The sequence below is a fragment of the Daphnia carinata genome, chromosome 10 (genome assembly GCF_022539665.2).
Source record: "Daphnia carinata strain CSIRO-1 chromosome 10, CSIRO_AGI_Dcar_HiC_V3, whole genome shotgun sequence".
Taxonomy (NCBI): domain Eukaryota; kingdom Metazoa; phylum Arthropoda; class Branchiopoda; order Diplostraca; family Daphniidae; genus Daphnia; species Daphnia carinata.
The window spans coordinates 6,798,570-6,821,920 of NC_081340.1; the positions used below are offsets into that span (position 1 = coordinate 6,798,570).

Genomic DNA, 23,351 nt, shown 5'->3' on the forward strand with positions numbered 1-23,351 from the left:
TGGTGGTGAATTGATTGCTGAGATTTTTGTTCCATTTGTGTGTGCGCGTATAATAATGGTTCAGAAAGCCAAAAAAAAAAAAAAAAAAAAAAATACAAGAGCATCTAAAATGTCCGCTGACATATTTAGTTTTGTTTTTTGCTTTTGGGGGGATTTGAAGCCTTTATGTGTTGCTAGTACGTGTATTTTTACAGGTGCTGAACACCTGTCCTTCAACGTTATGTCTCGAAATCGTCATGGTTAACTATCAACCTGATTTCGTGTTCTGTTGACATTGAAAACTGGCAACAGCGTCACGGCAATGAAGTAAGAATAACAACATTTTCTTTCACAATACTCAATTAATGGCTTTAGCATGCTAATGGTGATATATTGAGAAACTTTCATTGTTAATGGGCGCGAGAGTTCATTCCTGCCCAAACGGCTTGTTTTTTTATTAATGAGTCCCAGAAATAACTTTGAAAAATGGACCAACTGGATTGCAAGATGGAAAAACTTGAATTCGGTGAATGGAAAATCGACCGCCTCTTAGGGTCTGGTGCTTTCGGTAAGGTGCTCCTTGTATCAAATAAACAAACAGGGGAGAGAATTGCTGTTAAGAAAGCACACAGAGATTCTGTCTTTGCCATCAATAACAACTGGGACAAGGAATTGGAAATTCTACAACACTTGAAGCATCCCGGTAGGTTGTAACACATGTGTTCGTCAAAACACCTATTGCCTGCCTGTGTGAGATCTAATGAGTTCTTTCGATTGCAGGGATAGTTGCTTCTCTCCCAGTGCCAGTTGGTCTAGAAGCTTTAAGCCATGATATACCTATTCTCTGCATGGAATACTGCAATGGAGGTGACCTTCGTCAGGTACTCAACAAACCTGTCAATTGCTGTGGTATTCCCGAAAAAGATGTCCTGCACATCTTACGTGATATTTCCAGTGCAGTGACCTACCTCCACTCAGTTAAGGTTGTGCATAGGGACATAAAACCAGAAAATGTGGTCATTCAACAAACAGATGAAAAGGTTAGTTCATGCAACTGTTAAGAGTTGCCTTGCCCTCAAAAATACCTGAACTGAATCTAAATTCTAAATTTATCTAAATTCATCGTTTCTTGGAAGAAATATTATAAGCTGATTGATTTGGGCATGGCAAAGAACTTGAACAAGCAAAGTTTGTGTCATACACTAGTTGGAACTTTGCAATACTTGGCGCCCGAACTCTTCAGCTGCGAAAAGTACAACAACACTGGTGAGAAAATATTAAATGGTTTTGGTGTGCTTGGGGAATAAATATGGAGAACCCCTTCTGGATATTTCAGTTGACTTCTGGAGTTTGGGAATTGTGATCCATGAATGTATTACGGGAGTAAGGCCTTTTCTCCCAGGGCAGCCTCCAGTCGAATGGTAATCTTTCTGAAGAAATACCTTGATGGAAATAAAAAATTCATGTTCAACGTCCTTTTATCTTTTGCAGGATGCAGCACGTGGAACGAAAATCGCACAATGACATTTGCATTTACGCCCATCCTGACGGAGAAATTATTTCGTCCCAAAAATTGTTCAGTGAAAATCAATTAAGCAGGTAAACGTGAAGTTGTTCCAGGAATGTTTGCGATAATAATTAACCATTCTTGAAATAGTGTCATGAAGATACTGATGGAAGAGTGGCTGAAATACATGTTGGATTGGAATCCGGCGATGCGTGGTCGTCACCGTGAATCTGATGCTAGTCACCCACCTGGGCCTATTGTGGCTTTCCAGATACTGGAAAAGATTTTAAAGACCGAAGTTGTATCCATTTTTTGGGTCGAGGGCCTTTCGCTTTTATCGTACGCCATTACCGACGATGTTACCATGGAGACGATTCACGAATGGATCGAACGTGATACCAGCATCGACCAGCGGTATCAGCTACTCATTCTACCCAGAGGTAGTGGGCCGGTTTCGGGGAAGAGCGCTCGGCAACTGCTTAGCTTCGAAGAGCATGGCAATGCTTGTCTGTTCTCCAAGTTTAATAACCAATCGGAATGCAAGTTAACACAAGTATATCCGGAATTCTTGGAGGTCATGCTAGGGAATCCTAGAAAGGAATACGAATACCGCATTCAAAAAAGAATGTGGGCCCAGTCAGTCTTCTTTATTAATCATCAGGTGACACTCTACCGGAAGCTTATTTACGCCCTGAAAAGTCATTCGTAAGCTATGACTTTTTCTTTTTTCATTTAAAAATCATTGCTACCCACAGACATTGAGATAACCACAAAATATTTTATGTAAATCGATTAGAACCTACATGACAGTGAGAGCGTCTTTGTTGAAGCAACAAATAGATTATATCAATGGAGCCCTTCGTCATGCCGTCTCTTGCCATGATGTTTTCACGAGCAGCTTGAAACAAGACCAGCAAAATTACAAGTTGCAGTCTCAAAGAGGAGGGCTACGTAATGATTTATATCGCTCGTGACGCAACAATTAAAAAAGTCTTATGTCAATAATAATTTTATTTTGTTTCGTTTTATAGCGTCCTGTACTTTGCTGGAGAAATGGGACAAAGAAGAAGTTACTATGCAAAGCAAGTTGACTGAATTGCAATCAAAATGCGTTTTGCTAGAACAAGTGGTTCAAAGCACGGTATATAGTGTGGCAGAAACGGCCAAACTGGTTGGAGCCTTCCTGGCCAAACCCACTGACACTTTGGATAAGTACGTTCAATTAGCCCTGGAACTCTATGGTGACCTCCAGAAGCGTCGAACGGAGCAGAGGCACCACATGGAGAATAACGTTACCATGACGAAAGTAGTGGTGAAGGCGTTTAAGAACCGCAGCCAACTCTTCACCGATTGTTTCACTCAAATCAGGTTTGTATTAATATCTTCCGTGTTGATATCTTCCAGTACCGTTGAAATCAAACTGTACTGTTATTAGGGTCGTGGAGAAGACTTCGGGAGATGTGGACAGCTTTTTACCGCAACTACTTGTACTGAAGAATGAAATTGATCACTTTCAGGATCAGATATTTGTGCTTCAAACCTCGCGGCAAAACGATGTTTGGACTCTGCTCGAACGCGCTGTAATTCCTTGTAATTACAGTCCTTTGCTTGCATCTTATAATTTATTTGCAGGTAACGTTATGGCAGCGTACGTCCATGATAAATCAACAGCCTGCCGCTAGCGAGCCCAACCTTCTAACTATCGCCAGCTTAAGCGAGAGAGAGGACGACGCTCGTGAATCAATGGTGGTCATTCACGAAAACCAAAGTTTACGTTACCAGTAAGTTTAAGCGTGTTAGTATTAGATAGGACCTGACTGTTCCATCGCACCACGATTTATTCGGTCTTTTTTCTTTTCTAGAATTCAGGACACACTCAGCCGAGGATTGAGCGCAACGTGCAACTTGACTCCTAACAAAATTGATTGGAATTTCTTAAATGACTAATTTAGTAGATTTTTATCGTGTTTTTCTTGTTATTGTTTGATGTTTTACACATACTATAGTGTTCCTATGTAATAAGTCTAGGTTTTCTTTTTTTGTATCTGGCAGCATTTCGAGTTTGTTGAGATATAAACCTTTTGTTTTATCTTCGCCATGTTTTAAATTCATTCATGGAAAATAATTCCTTCAACTCTATTCGTAGCGGTTGATTGTTATAGTGTGGGTCGTCTACGGTTTCAATGAATAGTAGGTCACTTGATCGGGGCTACAGACAGTCGAAATATAGTCAGCCCTTTGCGCTCCGACAAATATCGCCCATTGTCTTTGTAACTGTGTGGGCCAGCCAATTATTTTGTGTTCTAATTACTTTCTTAGGGTCGTCACATTTTGTTTCCACTAGTTTCGGAGCCTTTACGGCGGACTCCATGGCCTCGTGGTGGTTATTCCTGAAACTATTAAATGAGACGATGGATACAGTAAAAAAAAAAACTTTTTTGGGAGAGCCTATGAAAACCGCAAATATCTTGTAATGCTTGTTTTAATGTTACCAAAAATAAACCCCATCCAGTCTCGTGGCGTGTAAAAAGGGTTGGTTTGGCTCGGTTATGCCATCTGTTATCCAACCAACTGACCAAATAATTTTTATTCGAAGTTAAAAAGTAGGTGTTAAGTAACATGTTGAAGCGTAAACTGACGTCAAACACCTTGGCGAATCTTGTTGATTTTGCTTTCAAGCTCCTGAATTGTAGTCCTTAAGCTCTGCGCTTTCTATTGTAATTAGGTTGATATAGGGGAACCTATTTAGCAAATGGATGCGAAATAACAGTTAACGTTTGCTTTACCAGTTCACAATTGTGGTGAGAAGTTTCTTTCTGTTGTTCCATTTCCGTAGCGATGGTTGCCCTTAAACATTCTAGTTCATCGTTTTGCTTGGTAGGAGAAAATAAATAATGTCACGTTAGCTTAGTATTACACTACATCAAATGCACGTACTCTCTGCGCTTGCTCCCGCAATATTCGCTCCTCATCGTGAGCAGCTAAATCAGAACGAAAGGACGACAGTTCACGCTCCAGTTGCTGCCGCTTCTCCTTCACTGATAATAGGAAATAATAGATAGGTAAGTATATCCCAAGGGGGTGCCCAATTTTAGGTTTTGTTTGGCCTTACCCTTTCTTGCATATTCGCTTACTGCCTCGTTTCGCTGCCTGGTAAAATCTGCCTTGAGGCAATCCAGCTGCTTCGCGCTTTCCTTTTTTCGGTTAAAATCGTGAAAATTATGGTTAGAATAGACGAATGCAAAAGCTGTTTTATACTTGGTTCTTAGAATTGAGATTTGCAGCCAATTCGTTGTAACGGGACTGTAGACATGGGATTTCCACTATGGATGAAACCAACAATCACGACGAAATTTCCTTAATACTTAAGATGATCGTCAAACTGTACTTACGCTGGTAGCCAGAAAGCTGAAGTAGTTTTTTGCGAAGTTCATCGCAGTGGGAAACGAAATCTTTGTAACGAGTTCGACCTTCTTGTAGCTCTTTTCTCAACCGAAACGAACGCTGCTGAACTACCTTGATTTCTGTTTGAATGGCTCTAATATCCTCGAGCACCTTGAACTTTGCCTGTGGTTGCGAATAAAGATCATGAAGGTCGAATAACATTTTTGCCTATGCTATGAAAATGATATTACTTCGCTGAATTCTCTCAAAGACAATTTTACACTTTGAAAGTCGTCCATTGTTCTAGCCTCCATTTTTTGCAAATGTCTGCTCGTCCTGAGCTCCTGGCAAGCAATTGAAATCAGTAACTAAAATGGAAAATTAGCTGTTGCTAACCAGGAAATAATGTATAAACCTCTAGCAAATAGAATTTTTGCCTGAAAAATAATTAAAAGAGAGTAAACCCTTTTGGATATACGTTCGCTCACAGTTTAGTTTACACGACCATCCAGACAAAGCCATTGAGTTCTATACTCTCCTCCATGAACTATGACTCTGATCTGCCCTGATCCAGATAATCTAAAAGACAATACTAAATAACGAAATTTGACGACGTTGCAAAAAAAAAAAAAAAAAAAAAGAAAAGAAAAGAAAAAAAAATCAAAAAATGCGATAAATTGCAACCCTGTGAAGAACAAACCCAAATTCAATCAGGCTCACGCAATAAAACGTCACGGGATGATTATGTCCAGCCATTCATTTCCGTCAAAAATCTCAAGCATCTGGCCATACCGAACATTTAGGAATTACGTAAATGTTTTTCCATGTTTATCTTTTTAATTATTGGCCATCGGAAGCCTTCACCTGTTTTATCTTGACTCGAATCAGCAAATGTAAACTCATCTCTCATGTTGCTTGCCAACATTGATGAATGATCCACGGCACGTTTTCGTCATTCCATTCCTTTCTTCCCATGTCTAAACCAGGCATGGAAATCAAGACTTTTTCCCCATAAGTGTTAATATTATGTCAAACGAAAAGTTTCTTTCCATTTCTAAACCAGGCATGGAAATCAAATCTTTTTTTCTCAAAAAACGTTTATCTCGTGTTAAATGTAGTCTCGCAAAATGAAATTTGGGTGTATTGCTTGTAACACGAACTTTTTTAAAATTTACAGTGCACGGAGTTCGAGTTTCTTATGGATATCCGAAGGCTTACGATGAACTTCAAGCAAGGGGCCACGTTTAAAACGGTAGGAAATATTACGAATAACCATTCATTCTTTGTGTGTAACCATTTTGAAACACCCCGCCATGCCGTCGATTTTTTTCCCTTATTGAGAAATAACCTTGAAAGAAACGAGTAGGGACAAGTTCAAAGTTTTACAAAATTCTTGCCTCCCCAACTCCCTTTGAATTTCGGATTACTCTTCAACTGACTTAGATAGGCCACTGCAACGATTTCTTTTCATGCCATAATTTAACTTTAATAAGTTATCGATATGGCTTTGTTTAAGAAGGTTTCATGTACGTGAATGTTGACTCGTGACGAAAAAATGTTCAGATTTTTTTATCGTAGAAAAGAATAACACAGCACGTAAAAAGAATAGTCTATAATATGCTATTTCGATTATTGTACAGGTTTTTTTTTCTACATTGAAAACTTTTGAGCAAACATTGTGTGTTTGTTCATTGTCAAATGCATTGCAATCAGGGCATTTTCTGGATAGCAATTTGGGACTTAATGAACAATTTGTCTAAACAATTTTACAATTCCATGGCGTCGGCATTATGGACTATCATACTTATTTGATTTTTCGAAAAGAAACAGTTCATATTATATTTAAAAATCGATGACACGTCCCCTTAACGGGGATTGAACGACTTTTACGACGAAACCTACCAAATCACTCTATCTTGATACCCGTGTCTAAATTGAGCAGCTGCTTCATCAGCTCGTAAGAGGTAAAAGAAACGGCGACCATGGGGATGGCACGTAAATAATTAATGGACATTCCTCTGTAGAGCCCGTAGATTATGCCTTCTTGCTTGTAGATTTGATTTAAAGTTCCAAACATGCCGAGTCCCCTGTTGAATTCAAAAGTGAAACTCATTAGCCATTATCTTAGGCTTTTCACATTTTATTGCATACCTCCAGCGATGTTTGTCGGGAGTCATTTGCGCCAGTTGCATCCTCCTTCTTGTCACGTCAAATGGATCTAGTTTGTGAACGTAGTTATAGGAACCTGATAACGAAATGTTTTACGTTGAAGTTCTTACATGCGAAGCTCTGAGCAATGGCACCAGCGAATCCCCCGCATAGCAGCTTAGCCCACAGTTTCAGGACAAGACCACCTTGTAGTTTGATATGATATAATGGCAAATGAGTGAGAAATTGTTTTTTTTACACTGGTATACCGGAATTGATTGGGCAAGGCTCACATGTCCACTGAGGGATGTGTTTCATGCAACAATATTTGAGTCCCTCGAAACAGTAAAATGACAATCCTGCATATGGTATCATGCCAAGGACAGTGGGTGTGAAACCACGATATAAAGCTCTGCTTCCACCTTCCTGTTAACATGTCATTGACATATTATCATAACTGAACTTGTGATTGACAAATTACCTCTTTGAACATGGTGATAGCAGTATGTGTAATTCCTGAGTATTTGTGCTCACCAGTTATTTGGAAGGCAAGTCTTGCTCGAATTGTGTCAAGTGGGTAAGTAAGTAGCACAGCTGTAATGCCAGCAGCAGATCCAGCAAAAAATTTGGATAAATGATGTTGGTCCATCAAATTTCCAATCAAGGGTTTGTAGACCTCATAAGAGGTGAACTGAGTAGCAGCATATGGAAATATCCTGACCATCTGGGCTCCATTGCCTTTATACAGTGCCCACAGGTTTTCAAATTTGACTATTTTTGCCAGTCCAGAAAACACACCTATACCAAACAAAAGTTTTTAAATTACTTTCAAATGATTCAATGGTCACCTTTCATTAAATACCATGCTGCTTGTAGTGCCGGTTGTGAGCTTGAAGAAGAATTTTTACTCGATCAAGTGGGGCAACAGTTGTTTTTGAAAACATACCTGCCACACCTATTTAAATTGAACATTTTCAGTTTTGAAGAGAACTCGTAGAAGGAATATAGAAATATCGTACAATAATAATTTACCTCCTGCTAAAAGCGATTTCGTAATAAATTCTGTGCTTCTCGTATTGGTTGAAGTAGCTTTGCCACCCTCCATTCTCAAGATGTGTCTGGTGACGATAGACTTCTCAAAACGTGAACAAGCACCATATGAATACCTCTTTAAGTGAAATTTAGAACGAAAGAACGGACGACAAGCGGTGCATACCTCAACATAAACAAGTTTTTGGGGGAAGATAATGTTTGGGTGAGCAATAGTGAAAATACTTGTTTCGATGTTGCCAAACTGGTTTAACGTATTTAGAGAAAGCGCGCATAAGAATAATTTAAATTACGGTCAAACTTGTGCCCAACAAGGATGGAGGTTATATAGATTTTGTGCCAAGTGCTATGTACTATATAAGTTTCATACGGACGCACAAAAATATCACGCATTCAGTTTGTGTTTTGTTTATATGAAAACATACCTCCGGTTAAAGGAAAAGTTCGATCTGGTTTTGCTCGAGATTAAGGCAATTCGTTTGCCGTTTGTGGTGTTGTTGAACAACCAAAGCCTTTTTATTCGTCCCGTTTGCGTCTTGAGGATTTCCACCGACCTCTTCTGAATCATCCTGACGCGTCTGATCGATATTTCTCCTGATACATCACCGTAGATAAACCTCGGTTGAGGGGGCATTAGCACTGCAGGAAAATCCTCCCATCCCCGGATACGAATGTTGTGGGCTGTTCTGCCTTTCATGTACAAATAGCGTCCGCACACGCCGTTATCGGCAAACAAATGCTAACTGTAGTAAATGTTCATCCCGACAGTAAAGATGATTCAAGGCATCAATCTTTTCGTTGTGACACGGCTTAGCGCAACGTAGAAAATTTATTAATGCAGGTGGGTAAGAATTAGAAGAGTTACCTATAGGAGAATGGCTATCAGCTCCTTCAGCTTGATCAACTACTAGTCAGGTTAGGGGACAAGTTGTGGCTAAACGCTAAACTTGATGGTTGGTCTACGTGCGTGTGGAAAGGGAACTTGAGTAATCGACTCCGACTTTGAACGAATAGTGATAAAAAAAAAAGAGTTGAATCTTTACGCCAAAGTAGCACGCCTACACCGTATGCCTGTTGTTTTCGAGAACGCCGGAAGTCGTGCTGATGATGGTAGTAAAACGCTTGGTGACGTCTAAAATAATCTTTGCATCGGGACTCGAGCAAAACACTTTGATGATGAAGACAGGGTATTTCACGCATTGAACGTGACTTTAAGAAAAATCGATCTTTCGAACTCCAATTCTTTTGCGTCAACCTGAAGAGGAGCTCTTTTATTCTGCATGCTCTTTGGCCTTTTGTGTTTTCGTTTTATCTTTTTAGCCAGCGATGACGACGTGATTTGGGGTTCCTAATACTTTCACTAGTTAGAGAAACTGCCGTTCAATTTAAACCCTTGCTTTCTCTTCAACCTCTTGTCATATTTGGGATCGATTCTGCCATCGTTGAAATTATGGGACAAAAAAAGGCGATGCGAAAAGGACTTTCAACGATACCAATGTGGCAGTATCCTTTCTATTGCATAATGCGTCAATAATAATAACGTCTGCCGAAGCGTACGAAATAATTGTAATCAAAATCAGTCCCAAAAACGCACCAGAGCGCAGTAGAAAACCAATCACGTCCACATGGTGTCAGTATAAAAGGTCAATATCATAGCCCCACCCCAGTAATTTTTATTTTTATTTTTTTGATTCGGCGATCACCACGGGTGTTGCTTTGATTCCATTACGAGCAATAAGAGAGTACTGGTAGCATCTGGATATACCTTTGTGGACGCACTTTGCTCATTCAAACAGCAATCAATATTTGGCAGAAAAGGTACGAACTGTCGGAGGACGTTCATATCCTGCGTCCCGATCGACTGCGTCCGACAAGTTCAATCAAACGAATGATTTCGAAGAATCGATCGAAAGATACACCAGAGTAGGGAAATAATTAAAAGAAAGATTTTTTCTCTTGCTTCGCGAAGACCGTAATGCATGATGACGGTTGTCTCATACGCAGTCAGTGTATGCTTCATTCATAAATTAAGTAATCTCATCCGCCGAGTTCTTAGCGACACTTGACAATTCCCGAAATCTTAATGCTCTTACCGCCCTTCAAACGTGAACTAGACATTTCAATGATTTTTTAAAAGATGTGTTTTAAAGACTAACGTTAAATGACATTTTCTTCATTTTCTTCTAGCAGTTATTTTGAATGGAATCCGTCATCCTTGAGGGATACTGGCTGGATCATGCGCGCGCGTCGTATCAAACGAGTCCAGCCCTCAACACAGGAGCAAGAGACAGAAGAAAGCGCGGCCAAGTGGCCGGGCGCGGAGGCGGGCGCTACAACCGAAGAGATGGAGTGAATTTCCTCGAATCGTTCGTCTTTTACCTTTTCACTGCATCGACGACGGTCACTGGCAGACCGAGCGCGAGTCAGTCGAACCATGAGTTTCGAATTAAACGGCGGCCTGGAATCGACAAGACATCAGCAGATGCAACACAATCCGCCGCCGCCACAGCGCAACAAACCGATTCGCCTGAAAAATCACTCCGTTGGCAGCGAATCTTACGACAATCTCCACCGCACAGCGAACCCGGTACGTATCAACTGACTTGATGACTTTCGCAATGTGTACTTGTTTAAAACTTTGTTTAGGTTAGATACGTAGTAGCGAAACCCATAGAGGGCAGGGTAATGTGATCCGTTTGCAGATTCGCATCGAACTTGTCGTAATAGGAACTGATGAAAGTAGGTTGCATACTGGTTACTTGAACGTAATTGAGATGCTTACTGTTATTCATCCTATCTACATACGAGCCGTTTTAATTAACAAAATCAAGTTTGAAAAATTATGTTTTCTATGGCGTATAAAGCCATAATCGAAATGGTTCCTTGGATAGTTCAAACCTCAAGCCGATTCTTTTTTTTTTCTTCGTCGTCATTCAACTGCTAATAGCACCAAGTGCTTCTACTACTGCCGTCCCTAAGTGATTCATCTTTAATTCAACACCCCATGTCGAAGTGGATAGGTGGTACACGTGGTTGGGAACGGGGGGGGGGGGGTTACGGAGGCTTTATATTCCCATGAGCCGTGACGGTTATACTTTGGGTGTATAGCTATCTGCGCTGGCCCCATGTGTTCTCAAATATTTGGAAATAAAAGAAATGGCGTTGGGATCGGCGATGCCATTTTCTATCCCCTCCGTTTTGGCTGTAACGTTATCGTCTTGCCGATTGTGGATTTCATTTGGAAATTCCGTGATTTGTCTTGAAATTGTGTGATCCCTTATCTCGGTCGAAATGACTTATCTTCGAGTTGTATTGACGCTGCGACATTGGGGACACGTCACCTCCTCCTTTCGCTCAATATGTTGTCTCGTTTAGCAATTAACTAATTGGGATGCATAAAAGCCCGTCACGTCTCATGGGGTGCCCGCCAAAAATGATGCCATGTAAATAGTGAAGAAGCCGAGGACAATTGATCTTCTATTCATGTTGATCAACAAACTTTTTGTCCCACCTATCTGCTTCTCTGTCAGGCTAAACACTTGATCTGACGGTCGATTTCGAATGACGTTCACCGTAAACTACTTAACATATTGACCGATGAAAAGCATGCTGTGAAGACGCGTATCCTTTGCTTCATTATGACCTTGCTCGTTGATTTGGCTGGTTTGCAGGCAGTACGAGGATACATACCTGCTGATGGCGCTGCCGATATCGAATTTGACTAGCTCCTTTTGATCGCAATGCATGCAAAATCATTTTTTTTTCTTCTGTCTTTTGTAACTTCCACGGCCGGGAGTGGAAGCCGATTTTAGCCTCTGCAGATCAAAAAGATCAGCAACTCAATTGAAACTTGAACCTCGGAGTTCTTTGTGTGTGTGTATGCGTGTTTAAGGGAAAAAAAAAAAGGCTTTTTGTTAACGAATTTCCCGAGCATCTAGGATTTGAAAATTTCCCTTTTTATGGCATCAATCGTAGTAGGGGAATCCAAAAAGTTATACAGCGCTACGCCTAATTTGGATTCCGGGCATAGCGAATTTTTTGGCTCTGGGGTTGCCCCATTTCCGATGATTTCTATCTCGTCCATCCGGAATAGAGTTCCATATCTTGTGGTTAATTAAGAAAAAAAAAAAAAAAAGAACGAGACGGTTCTACAATAATAATTTTGCCTTTGTTCTTTTGATATTTCATGTGTTGATGCCCTGAAAACCCCAGCAAAGCGGATGTGGAACTCAGGTTTGCCGGGCAAGTATTTGGCACTTGACGGACCCTCGCCTATCTTACCCAACACCGCGCGAGCTCGATCCTGAAGATGAGGAAGCCCTACTCACGTCAGCCAAAGATTTTTTGGAGCATTATTATACCTCCATTAAAAGGTATGATTTTTTTTTTCTTTTCCCTTTTTTTTTATTGCGAGGCATTTTTATTTTATTCGTTCATTTATTCCCCGCGGCAAAATTTCGCTTCCATTCTTGTAGATCCATTCTAATACCGGGAACGTAGCTAAGCTTAACATTGTGAGTTCGTTACACTCTCAAATGAGCCATTATGGTTCCTTCAAAGCTTGTGTACAAGCGTCGTCGGCAGAAGTTTTCGCTGGGTACATCCTTTTGCTTGTTGCCGACTTTTACCATATTCCCTCTGGTGTGAAAACTTGTGATGCTCGTTACCAAGGCAACAACAAAAAACTTTGACATCAAAGACTGTGAAGATGAGGGCGGGTAGAGTGGTTCTGACAACATTCCTGTCACATCATGGCTGCTTTGAGAGTTTTCTACCGGTTGCTGTTTGCTTATATTATTTTATTTTTTTAGTACGAATGCTTTCCATTAGTGCCGATAATTATTATTGACGTTAATCAAATATGTTTTAGTTAAGATCTCGTTTGCTCACGATGACCGGAGCAGCTAACGCTAGCGTTTCTAGGATCTTGAAATTAATTGATCTCGCATCGCAATTAATTACTCTTCTCCTTCACATATAAATGCACGTCAAAACTTTGAATTCTCGTCTCTTTAAGAGGAAAGTAACAACAAAAAAAAAAAAGAGAAACGACGTATGTAGATTTAAAAAAGAAATCGCGTTTTATATATCTGGTTTGATACGAAGGATTATTTGTCTACGGCTTCACGAACGCGGAATAATGGAGGTTCGACAAACAAACATTCTAAAAAGCTTGAGCTCTCCACGCTGTACTTTACGTCAGCATCATTATTAGTATCATGTAGAACGCTCGCAATCGTTGATGCTGGTGTCTGCTTCTCCTTTCGGGATAATGAGCGTATAGAAAGTTTTCGTTTGTATTGTTGTTTCACTCGTTTTTCCTCACATGCGCTAGAATGAGCTCGTTATTATTCAACCCTTTTGCTATTCGTCAATTTCTTTTTTCTTTTCTTTTGTAGTAGGTCATAAAAATCTGCGAAAAATTCGCTGTTATTAAACATCCGATAAGCGGGCTGCAGATAGTGTTCGCCATTCTTATTTTTAATTTAAGCTACCAACTTATTTGAATGTATACTCATCGAAAGCTAAAGTCACGACTGGCCATTTTTATTTCGCGTTACATCAACAATAAGCATTAAAAAAAAAAATTTCTGGCTCAGTCCTTTTTTAGTTCATGGACAATTCCAACGTGATTTTTTTTTTTTTTTTTTTTTTTAGTTCGATAGCAATATGTAGGGAAAGCGGTAAAGAATCTGGCGATCCCGCACTAACATCGTGCTCCGTTGCGTGTCAACGCAGGGATGGAAATCGTTGAATAGGCCGTGCCCGGTCGACTGACCCTTTTTTTAGCTGCTCGAACGGTTGGACGGAAGTGATGATGGAGCGTTCTCATCGATTTGAGTGTACGCCATATTGTAAAAGACGTCTTTGTTTAGTGCCTTTTAGGAATATGAAATAGACGTTGCTATTAAAATTTGATAGCATCGATTAATATTTAAAGGATGCGCACAGAAACAGCGGTAACGAAAAAGCCTCTTGAAAATGTTAAAACATTGTGCGTATCATGTCCTCGTCAAATCGAAATAAAGAGGTGACTGTTATCTAAGATGGAAACTATCTCGATGGTTTGGAAGCGAAGAGATATACTTGACATGGAATGGGCAATTCATGACACGTTAAGCAATTGTCAAGCCATTTTTTGAGGCCGTCAGCATTCCGTTTTGGTGTAACCGGATTGAACGTAAGCCCCGACGTAAGCAATCTTATCGACAAATATAGTATCCTCTACTAGCCTCGTTTCTTTTTTTTTTCTTTTTGGGTTCGTGTCACAAGAGATTCCGGATTCTATCAGCCGCGCATTATTGCCATCTCTTTCACCATTTGAATATAAATCATGTTTGTACTGTATTACCCGTTCCATTTTTTGAAGGGGTTCTTTTTTCCGAGCTTAAGATCAAGTGTATATTTTCATTGGTTTATGGATATATATATTTTTTTCCCTGTCTATGGTACCTACATCAACGATGAAAAAAAGGCTGGATACCGAGTCACATCGAGCTAGATGGGAATCTGTACGTCGGGACATCCACCTGACGGGCACCTACGACCTGACGGAGACGGAGTTGACATTCGGCGCCAAACTGGCATGGAGGAATTCAGCCCGTTGTATTGGACGCATCCAGTGGGCGAAACTACAGGTAAATTTACCTTTTACTTGTCTTCTTTTCTATTGCACGTTCATTCGCGTTTACATTCGAAGAAAAAAGTTTTATCGTGGTCTCTGTTGCGTCATGGAGACGCATCACCAAACAAAAGGGATAGCCATAATTTTTATCGGTGCGTAATCGATCCACCCATTATTGTTGTGTTACCCATATTGTCCAGTCCAACAATAAAAGGAGTGAGGAAAAGTGTAGTTCGACAATCGGCTAGCAAAACGTAAAGAAACGACATGAAAATAAAAGAGGACAATGTAACACGTTTGATGTTAACGCTTTCGATACCGGCGGATATAAACAACTTGATCAGATTACTACTTTTTCCTTATTACCAAAAGAAAAGCAGAAGGAACCTTGCAGGCAGTGTAAATGGGAAGGTTAAACAAACAAAATAAAAATGGACTCGTTAGTGGGTGGTATATTACACGATACTCGGACGTTCTGTCCGGCGGGGTGTTATCTTTCGCTGGAATCGTTCGGCGCGGACTTCAAAACATTTTCCTTTTGTTCTACGATCGCTCTTTTGATGCTTTACTTTTGTTCCACCATGGACGTGGCCTTATTAGGAATGATTGAATTTCATTGCGACATCCCCTTTATTTTCTCAGCTAACAGAAAGACGGGGGAAAATATGAAAACCCGAAAATATCATTTTATGGACCCTTACCGGTAGTTGCCCTGTCTTCAGCTACAAGATGAGATTACATTTCTGTTTGCATTGGGGATTCTATTGGATCGATATAACTGTCCGATTTTTTGGGGGAGGGGTTTTTCAAAGAAACGCCAGTATTTGTTTTCACGTAGAAAAGAGCAGTGATTGTTTTTTATTTGATGCGTCTTTTTTTTTTCTTCTTAAACTTCTAATTCTTCGTACTTTGTTTTTCGATTGGTTCCTGGGAAAAATCAATGTGACAAGGTGTTTGACGCACGTCACGTCACCACGGCACAGGGCATGTTTGAAGCTCTTTGTAACCATATCAAATATGGGACAAACAAAGGCAACATTCGGTAAAATGTCTTTCTTTATATTGCGATCGATTTCCTGTACTTTGTTTTTATAGTTTTGTTTGTTTGTTTTGTTTTGTTTTGTTTTTTTTTTTTGCTCACACGCGTGTCACCTTTGTTATGTTTTCTCTTAAAATCCTTCACTCATTTTTTGTTTTGTTTTAGTTATCTCAATTTTCTTGTTGCATGGCTTCCATACTTGAAATGAAGCGGAAAGTAAAACTCGATAGCCTTTGCCTTGTCTTACTTCAACGTACGATGTCATTGTCAAGTAATAATTAAAGTCTTTGTTGGTACTGAATTCGTATCTAGATCGGCAGCGACCGTTTTCTGCCAACGAAAGCCAGGCCAGGGCGATTATCGTATCTGGAACGCGCAATTGATCAGCTACGCAGGTATTAAAAATTAATCTTTTCGTCAATAGAAAGCTAATCGGATAACAAAATTGACTATTTATAATAAGTAGAATCCTATTTTCATGATTGACATTGTTTTGTTGCGCCATCATTTTCAGGTTATCGAAATAAAGAAGACGGTACCATCATCGGAGATCCAGGAACAGCAGAATTCACTGAGGTAAGCTATACGTTTTTATTCATGGGCATTACTTTCTCCCAGAGTATAAAGACAAACTAGCGCGTGCCTTACATTTTGCTAGGTGTGCCAGAAACTCGGATGGGTTGGAGCCGGAACGCGTTTCGACCTACTTCCTCTAGTCCTCCAAGCCGGCAACCGTCCCTATCCGGAGCTCTTCTCTATTCCACCCGAACTCGTCCTCGAAGTGCCACTCCATCACCCAACGTAATTGGATCCCTGTCATGTCACTCGTTTTTTTTTATTTATTTATTTTTCTTTCTTTTTTTTTTTTGCTTTGACTCACCATTAAGAAAAAACAAACAAACAAGTAGAATGTTGTGAGATATTGAATTGCAAGTTTGTTGTGACTTGCACCGTTGCCGTTTTTAATCATTAATCATGTCGTGAAAATCCACTCAGGTACGATTGGTTCTCCGAGCTGGGACTCCGCTGGTACGCTCTTCCAGCCGTGTCCAGCATGGCCTTCGATTGCGGGGGTCTACAATTTACGGCCGTCCCGTTCAACGGCTGGTACATGACGACCGAGATAGCCACACGAGATCTTGGCGACACGCATCGGTATAATCAACTCGAGGTAGGCCTTCCCCTAATGTACGAGTTGCACTTAAAATGTATTCAAGAATGATGAAGAGGGAATCTACAGACCTTTAACTTAACCTCCAATTAAAGGTGGTGGCTAAACGAATGGGACTGGACACGCGGACGCACTCCAGTTTGTGGAAAGACAGGGCCGTCATCGAGCTCAACGCTGCTGTTCTCTACAGTTTCCAGGTAAGTAATGATTCTTCTGCGCATGTTGATGATAATAACTGAAAGAAAATATTATTATTTGGTTGTTCTTTTTTTAAAATCTGCAATTTTTGTACGCAGAAAATGAACGTGACTATCGTCGATCATCATACTGCGTCGGAATCTTTTATGAAGTAAGTTAACATCTTTGCATGATCGTTTTCCATCATCGCCTAAGCTGGTAAGTCGTTTCCGAGGCCAGCTCAACAGTGAAGCTTCGTGCGAACAACACTGACTCAATTTGTTGATTCTGACGAGCTATTTCACGGTTCGACTGGCTCTCAGATGTCTGGCCGTATACGTGCGTCGAGTAGATCGATATGAAAATCTCGTCTCGTAATAGGGAATGGCTTTACGCCTATAAAAAAAAAAATATCGTAGAACACTTGTGATTTTCCCGACTGAAACCCTGTGGGATATATTTTTTATTTATTTATGTATATTTTTTTATTCATACTTTTTTTCCATCAATTTTTATTCTTCGACTTCTGCTAAATCGGGGGACACCAAAAACAAATCAAGGCATCTGGAGACGGAGACGCGACTAAGAGGCGGCTGTCCAGCCGAGTGGGTCTGGATCGTCCCACCGACCTCCGGTTCCTTGACGCCCGTCTTTCACCAGGAAATGGTCTGCTATTCGCTCAAACCATCTTATGAATATCAGGTACTTAGGCTATTTTGAGTTGCTTTCCCTTTCATGTTTTCTTTTTTTTTTTTTTTTGTAAATCTAAACTCTGGTGTTTTTTGTCTGTTGATGTCATTCTGCCCACTGACGTAAATGTTATTTAAATTCACTCCGAATTCTAAAGGAGGTCGCTTGGAAGAACTTCCAGTGGGACGAGGAAGATTCAACTTCCGGATCGGCGTTAGGATTGCTGGCCGGTGGGCGAAGTTCAGGAGGACGTCGTATCAAGTACCGCTTCAAAGAGGTGGCGAGGGCCGTCAAGTTCACTTCGAATCTATTCGGCAAAGCCTTGCAACGACGCATCAAAGCGGCTATTCTCTACGCCACCGAGACGGGCAAATCAGAAAAGTAAACACTTGAAATTCTTCTTTCATCTTTTTTTATACCTAGCCCCTCAATCTTTCAACTCGACGCACTGTTACCAAATCTGAATAATGTCCATTTTTTTTTTCAAATCAAACAAGGTACGCACATATGCTGGCTGAGCTCTTCAACCACGCGTTCAACGCACAAGTAAATTTCAAAATGCTATTTATTGTCACTCGTTTTGGACCTGTTATATGCAGCTGCTTAAGTTAAATTTTCATGTTGTTATAAAATGCTGTTTGAGCTATCATGTTTAGCTCTAGTTAACGATTCTAATTAGACTTGCAGGAATTTGACCGCTCGTCTTACAGTAGCTCATTCAGTATCTCTTGTCGCGTGCCGCGCGTAGGTCATGTGCATGTCGGATTATGACGTCATCAGTCTGGAACACGAGGCGCTGGTGATGATCGTGACGTCTACGTTTGGCAACGGAGATCCACCGGAAAATGGAGAGGTTGGTAATCGCAGTGATTGCAGATCTAAAGCACTACAATGCATACCACTGAGTGAAAAAAAAAAAAAAAAAAAAAGAATGAAGACAAACGATGGCGAGCTGTGAGGCTCTTCCTTTATTCCGCCCTGTGAATAAGAGAAAAGCTCCTTATATTCTAGATTACAATCCTTTCTTCCACCCCCGCCTATTCGTCTTTTTCTTGTATGGATGTTTCCGAATTCCGCTGGTACTCCTCTAAAACCCTCCGCATCCATTCCCATGGCCCTAATTTGGACAGAGTAATCAGTCTGTGACATAAGCGAAAACAAAACGATTCGCATTTTCCTTGATAAATAGCGATCAATATAGCAAACTTATTAGCTCTCTCGTTAATGAGGATCGTCGAAGGAAACGCTTTCAATACGAAACTTGATAATGCATGGAGAGGAAAGATGCTGCGCTAGATTTATGGGAAAGCGTAATCCTTTACTTGTGTGGGCCTACAGCTTCTTACATTACGCGCTCCATTACTCTGGTTCCCATAGCGGCGATTCGTTCTATACGCACTTTCTTAATGGTTAATAATGACCGCGATTGTTGGGTTGATCTGCAGGCGTTCGCTCGTGAAGTGCGTGGAATGGCCAACAACCATCACTCACACCACCATCCCATAGCTACTCAACCTAAATATCAACTCGGGTAAATTCCTCACTGTGGCTTGTATGCTGATTTGTCTTTCCTTAACAATCCTCGTTTTTTTTTTCATAGTTCTTCCAAGTCGGGTACGCCGCTACTCAACCGAGTTCTCAACCGCGATCAGCATAGCTTGCGCAGCTTCTCTTTCGACCAACTCCAACAGCCTTCGGTCGACAGTCTTGGACCTCTTAGCAATGTCAGGTATCCTTCACTCCTCTTCTTAAGAATGTGTGCCTGACACACTAAATCTGCTTGGAAATTCCCACACAAATTGGTAGTCTATTTCTGTCGGATTTCAATGTCACCGATTTCTGTCATAGCTTGAAAAATGTGACAAAGCTTGATCCGCTTAAAATCTAAAATAGAATAGGAAATCAAACGTCCTGCATCCATCTAGACGTAAGCCCAAAACATAGAAGAATTCTGATGAAATGCTCTCGCCTGTTAGATTCGCTGTTTTTGCTCTCGGCTCGAGCGCCTATCCCAATTTCTGCGCCTTCGGCTTGTACATCGACGAACTTCTCGGCAGTCTCGGCGGCGAGAGACTTGCCACGGCGACCTGCGGCGACGAGCTGAGCGGCCAAGAGCAAACCTTCCGATCCTGGGCCCAGCAAGTCTTCCATGTTCGTGTTTACCCTTTTTGTTTTGATATTCTTACGCCTATTGACGTGTATCAATCCATCGAAACGATGAATGATAAAAGCTGGCCATGAATGCACCAATTGCAAAATTTAATCTCGGCTGCAAACATTTCATCCTTTTGTTGCAATTGTTTTAGTATATGGCAGCTTTTTATAATCTTAAAAATTGATCAGGAAAATTTATGATCTTAGTGGGACGTTCTAATTTCAGAAAGCGCTTAATTTTCGTATGCCCACTTAATCGAATTATTGAATATGAATAAGATTCTTATTAGACAAAAAAGAATTTCGTTATTTATGTAGTAGCGAAACAAAGTGGAAAGTCAAGTGATGTTATTTTTCGTTTTGAATTTTTAGACGGCCTGTGAAACGTTTTGCCTAGAAGACGACGTCAACATCGACGACGTCAGTGCCACGCTACGCAGGGATCTTATTACGTCGGACACGGTTCGCTTCGTAGCCATCAACCCCCAGGAGAAGCCGATTCACGATATTGTTGCAGGTGCAGTCTCGTACGCCGTGAAGTTGTTTCTTTCTGCACGTCGCACATCTTCTTCTTCTTTTTTTTCTTTTACCCCCTTGACTATGAAATGTTATCTTGTTATCTCGTCACTAGGCCTGTCACAGACGCACGCCAAGAACGTCACCGAGTGTCCAGTTGTCTTCAACGTGACGCTCGCGAAGGACACTGATGGCCGTACAACCGTCCACGTTGGCCTAAAAATCAGCAACCAATGGATCAACGGGACACGCAGCTCGGTGACAGCGGCCACCTACGAACCTGGTGATCACATTGGCGTTTTCGCCGTCAACGACCATACCCTAGTGGCCGGACTGATTGATCGACTGGGTGCCAATTCTACCCTACCGCCTGACGGCCCTCTCCAGCTGCAAACGCTCACTGAACATAAAGGTACTGCCTGTAGAGGCTGAATAACAAGAGGACAACAAAATCGAATTACGGCACTGAAAGTTGAGTCCATTCCACTTGATGGATTTTAGCTCCATTTTTGTTTGATGTGCACGAATTTGTTTCAGTGCCAAAAGGCGTGTACGTATTCGAAAGAACGTTATGGTACTGTCAGTGACGGTGAAGATCCGGCATTAGTTAAGGATATTTGACGTTTCACAGCTCTGACGTTTGTGCCGGGCAAGTTTGTAAATGGAAGGAGAACTTTTGGGCTGCAGGGTGGACTTAGACATTGCCCGATCTGGGGATACTAATTGACAACTTAGCAACGTCATGGGAAGGAAGAGCGTACTTTATGCTATTGGGAAGTTAGGCTGTCCGCCTCGTAGCATCGGTCACTGGGGTGTGTTGTGTCATTTGATTACGTTTCACTTAAAGCAAGTTTTTTTTTTTTTTTTTTTTTTTTCAAAAGTGATTTATGACGCATGTATTCACTCGCGGTCAAAACGGATGAGAGCTTTTGAATCACTGTGTATTTTATTTATTCGGATGCAGATGGTGGGAAAACGTGGCAGAATCAAGAACGTCTACCAGCTTGCAGTTTACGGACCCTCCTGTCCCATTATCTCGACATCACAACACCGACGTCACAGACCCTCTTGGCTCTACTGGCCGCTCACGCCTCCGCCGAGGAAGACAAGCGACGCCTCCAGCTTCTTGCAACAGTAAATAGATTGCATTTTTATTTACGTACGGGGAAAAAAAAAAAGCCCCCTTAATTTCGTCTTAATTTTGTTTTCTTCCACTCAGGATGCTCGAGAATATGAAGATTGGAAACACTGGGGCTTTCCTCATTTACTGGAAACTTTGTTAGAGTTCCCATCGGTTGCCATCGACGCGGCCCTACTTGTATCCCAACTTCCACTGCTCCAGCCCAGATTCTACAGCATCTCCTCTTCGCCGCTGATCGATCCTAACCAAATCGATATTACTGCAGCCGTCATCGCCTTCAAAACGCAAGGTATTTTTGATTATGAGATTTCGTTTCAATAAGCGCTAGATCACCAATCTAAAGTATCATTTCGATGTGGCCAAAAGGTGGAAAAGGTCCCATACATTACGGCGTCTGCTCCAACTACTTAGCTCACCTAAAGAGCGGCGATAAAATTCAATGCTTCTTTCGCAGGTACTTTCATTTCGTTTTAAAAATCTAATCAATTTTTATCTCCGAAAAAAATACAAATTTTTATTGTTTGTATTCATTAGCGCGCCCAATTTTCACTTACCCACCGAAATCGAGAGACCTGTTGTCATGGTGGGTCCTGGAACTGGGGTGGCACCGTTCCGTGGCTTTTGGCAACATAAGCAAGCGCTTCAATTAAGTCAGTTCTCCGAATACCCCTCGTCTTATTACATCATAATGTTTATATATACATATAACTGTAGAAGGAAAAGAAATGGGTCCCATGCTACTCTTTACCGGCTATCGCTCACCCGATTGCGACCTGTTCGTCGAAGAGAAGTCATCTATGGTAGCCACGGGCATCTTAGACTATGCCTTCTTGGCTCTCTCCCGTCATCCGGCCGTCCCCAAGGTATCCAGTTACATTGACCCCCTTCGACCTAAAATTATAATCAATTTTCTTATTTCGTTGATTAGGCTTACGTACAAGACAAGCTGCTGGAAGCCGCTCCGCTAGTATATCGAATGCTGACGCAGCAAAAAGGGCATTTTTACGTGTGTGGCGACTGCGCCATGGCTGAGGATGTGGCCAACACCTTGCGCTTGGTGTTTCAAAAAGCCGGTGGATTGGATGCCGAAGAATCGGATGATTTCCTCATGACCCTTCGAGTATGACGTCTTTCTTTTATTAATGTGCAGCAAGGGAGAGAGAACGACTAAGGTAACGTCAAATTTATTGCTTTTTTATACTGGCAGAACGAGAGGCGCTATCAGGAGGATATTTTCGGCATCACTTATCGTGCGCCGGAAACGGTCATTGCCAATCGGAGGCAGCAATGAATGATCGCTGACCGCAGATCACAAGCCAAAAACAAAAACTTTCAACCTTTTTCAGTGTCTTTTTTCATTTAAGTATCAGCAGTTAACACCTGCATTCCAGTTTTTCTCTTTTTGGCGGACATTTATTTCATTCTATTCAAATTTCTTTCGGAATTGTTGATCTCTCTTTTCGAGATTTATGCACTTAGGAAAGCTTTTTACCTTTCGACAGCAATCTCAATGTTTATTCGACATTTATCTCTCTCTTATCCGTTTGTAATATTCGGTGCTGACTGTTTCTTTCCAATTATGAACGGGGTACACAACGGAATATTTTGAGTTTCTATTTCGAACAATAACGTCGCTACATCATTTGTTAGGAAATCAAACATTTAATAATTTAATGTTATTAGGTAACTTCGTTTGATTCGGTTACGTCCTAGATCTTAATTAGCTTGTGGTTTCCAAGTTCTTCAAATAAACTCTGTGATTGCGTTTGG

General features: G+C 41.1%; 4 protein-coding genes across 4 annotated transcripts; 2 read left to right on the forward strand and 2 right to left on the reverse strand.

Moving 5' to 3' along the window:
- The first annotated feature begins 289 nt into the window (after positions 1-289).
- On the forward strand, positions 290-3,580 carry LOC130701503 (inhibitor of nuclear factor kappa-B kinase subunit beta-like). Its single transcript, XM_057523473.2, has 11 exons — positions 290-682; positions 760-1,019; positions 1,116-1,245; positions 1,316-1,400; positions 1,471-1,578; positions 1,637-2,191; positions 2,283-2,437; positions 2,518-2,854; positions 2,922-3,066; positions 3,119-3,267; positions 3,349-3,580. Exons 1-11 carry the CDS (start codon positions 466-468, stop codon positions 3,431-3,433), a joined length of 2,226 nt encoding a protein of 741 aa, XP_057379456.1. The 5' UTR covers positions 290-465; the 3' UTR covers positions 3,434-3,580.
- A 443-nt stretch (positions 3,581-4,023) lies between these two features.
- LOC130701528 (protein Daple-like) lies at positions 4,024-5,418 on the reverse strand. The gene is made up of 8 exons (XM_057523508.2): positions 5,286-5,418; positions 5,122-5,214; positions 4,879-5,053; positions 4,745-4,809; positions 4,599-4,680; positions 4,424-4,524; positions 4,273-4,359; positions 4,024-4,198 (listed from the first exon to the last, which is right to left on the reverse strand). Exons 2-8 carry the CDS (start codon positions 5,182-5,184, stop codon positions 4,127-4,129), a joined length of 645 nt encoding a protein of 214 aa, XP_057379491.1. The 5' UTR covers positions 5,185-5,214; positions 5,286-5,418; the 3' UTR covers positions 4,024-4,126.
- Positions 5,419-6,467: 1,049 nt separating this feature from the next.
- On the reverse strand, positions 6,468-8,276 carry LOC130701520 (solute carrier family 25 member 16-like). The gene is made up of 7 exons (XM_057523500.1): positions 8,051-8,276; positions 7,881-7,973; positions 7,500-7,816; positions 7,288-7,444; positions 7,150-7,224; positions 7,022-7,088; positions 6,468-6,957 (listed from the first exon to the last, which is right to left on the reverse strand). The coding sequence occupies exons 1-7, from the start codon at positions 8,121-8,123 to the stop codon at positions 6,777-6,779; spliced, it is 963 nt and encodes a 320-aa protein (XP_057379483.1). The 5' UTR covers positions 8,124-8,276; the 3' UTR covers positions 6,468-6,776.
- Positions 8,277-10,277: 2,001 nt separating this feature from the next.
- On the forward strand, positions 10,278-23,346 carry LOC130701538 (nitric oxide synthase-like protein). The gene is made up of 26 exons (XM_057523519.2): positions 10,278-10,655; positions 12,281-12,441; positions 14,544-14,706; positions 15,644-15,735; positions 16,045-16,127; positions 16,247-16,308; positions 16,391-16,533; positions 16,729-16,903; positions 16,999-17,100; positions 17,200-17,252; positions 17,641-17,782; positions 17,928-18,151; positions 18,268-18,316; positions 18,519-18,623; positions 19,216-19,301; positions 19,371-19,499; positions 19,747-19,921; positions 20,297-20,441; positions 20,556-20,852; positions 21,405-21,574; positions 21,660-21,870; positions 21,948-22,035; positions 22,116-22,231; positions 22,296-22,444; positions 22,510-22,701; positions 22,789-23,346. Exons 1-26 carry the CDS (start codon positions 10,503-10,505, stop codon positions 22,870-22,872), a joined length of 3,549 nt encoding a protein of 1,182 aa, XP_057379502.1. The 5' UTR covers positions 10,278-10,502; the 3' UTR covers positions 22,873-23,346.
- The last annotated feature ends 5 nt before the right edge of the window (positions 23,347-23,351 follow it).

Excerpts from the sequence above, each read along its gene's own strand:
- LOC130701528 (XM_057523508.2), bottom strand. The coding sequence starts at position 5,184 with ATGGAGGCTAGAACAATGGACGACTTTCAAAGTGTAAAATTGTCTTTG. Across the intron at positions 5,054-5,121 it reads CTTTGAGAGAATTCAGCGAA|GCAAAGTTCAAGGTGCTCGA; the intron begins GTAATATCATTT and ends TCGCAACCACAG. Across the intron at positions 4,681-4,744 it reads ATCTCAATTCTAAGAACCAA|GAAAGCGCGAAGCAGCTGGA; the intron begins GTATAAAACAGC and ends AACCGAAAAAAG.
- LOC130701520 (XM_057523500.1), bottom strand. The coding sequence starts at position 8,123 with ATGGAGGGTGGCAAAGCTACTTCAACCAATACGAGAAGCACAGAATTT. Across the intron at positions 7,817-7,880 it reads CCGGCACTACAAGCAGCATG|GTGTGTTTTCTGGACTGGCA; the intron begins GTATTTAATGAA and ends TGTTTGGTATAG. Across the intron at positions 7,225-7,287 it reads GCCTTGCCCAATCAATTCCG|GTGGTCTTGTCCTGAAACTG; the intron begins GTATACCAGTGT and ends TCAAACTACAAG.
- LOC130701503 (XM_057523473.2), top strand. The coding sequence starts at position 466 with ATGGACCAACTGGATTGCAAGATGGAAAAACTTGAATTCGGTGAATGG. Across the intron at positions 1,020-1,115 it reads TTCAACAAACAGATGAAAAG|AAATATTATAAGCTGATTGA; the intron begins GTTAGTTCATGC and ends GTTTCTTGGAAG. Across the intron at positions 2,192-2,282 it reads TACGCCCTGAAAAGTCATTC|AACCTACATGACAGTGAGAG; the intron begins GTAAGCTATGAC and ends TAAATCGATTAG.
- LOC130701538 (XM_057523519.2), top strand. The coding sequence starts at position 10,503 with ATGAGTTTCGAATTAAACGGCGGCCTGGAATCGACAAGACATCAGCAG. Across the intron at positions 17,253-17,640 it reads GCGTCGGAATCTTTTATGAA|GCATCTGGAGACGGAGACGC; the intron begins GTAAGTTAACAT and ends AAACAAATCAAG. Across the intron at positions 20,853-21,404 it reads AACGCTCACTGAACATAAAG|ATGGTGGGAAAACGTGGCAG; the intron begins GTACTGCCTGTA and ends ATTCGGATGCAG.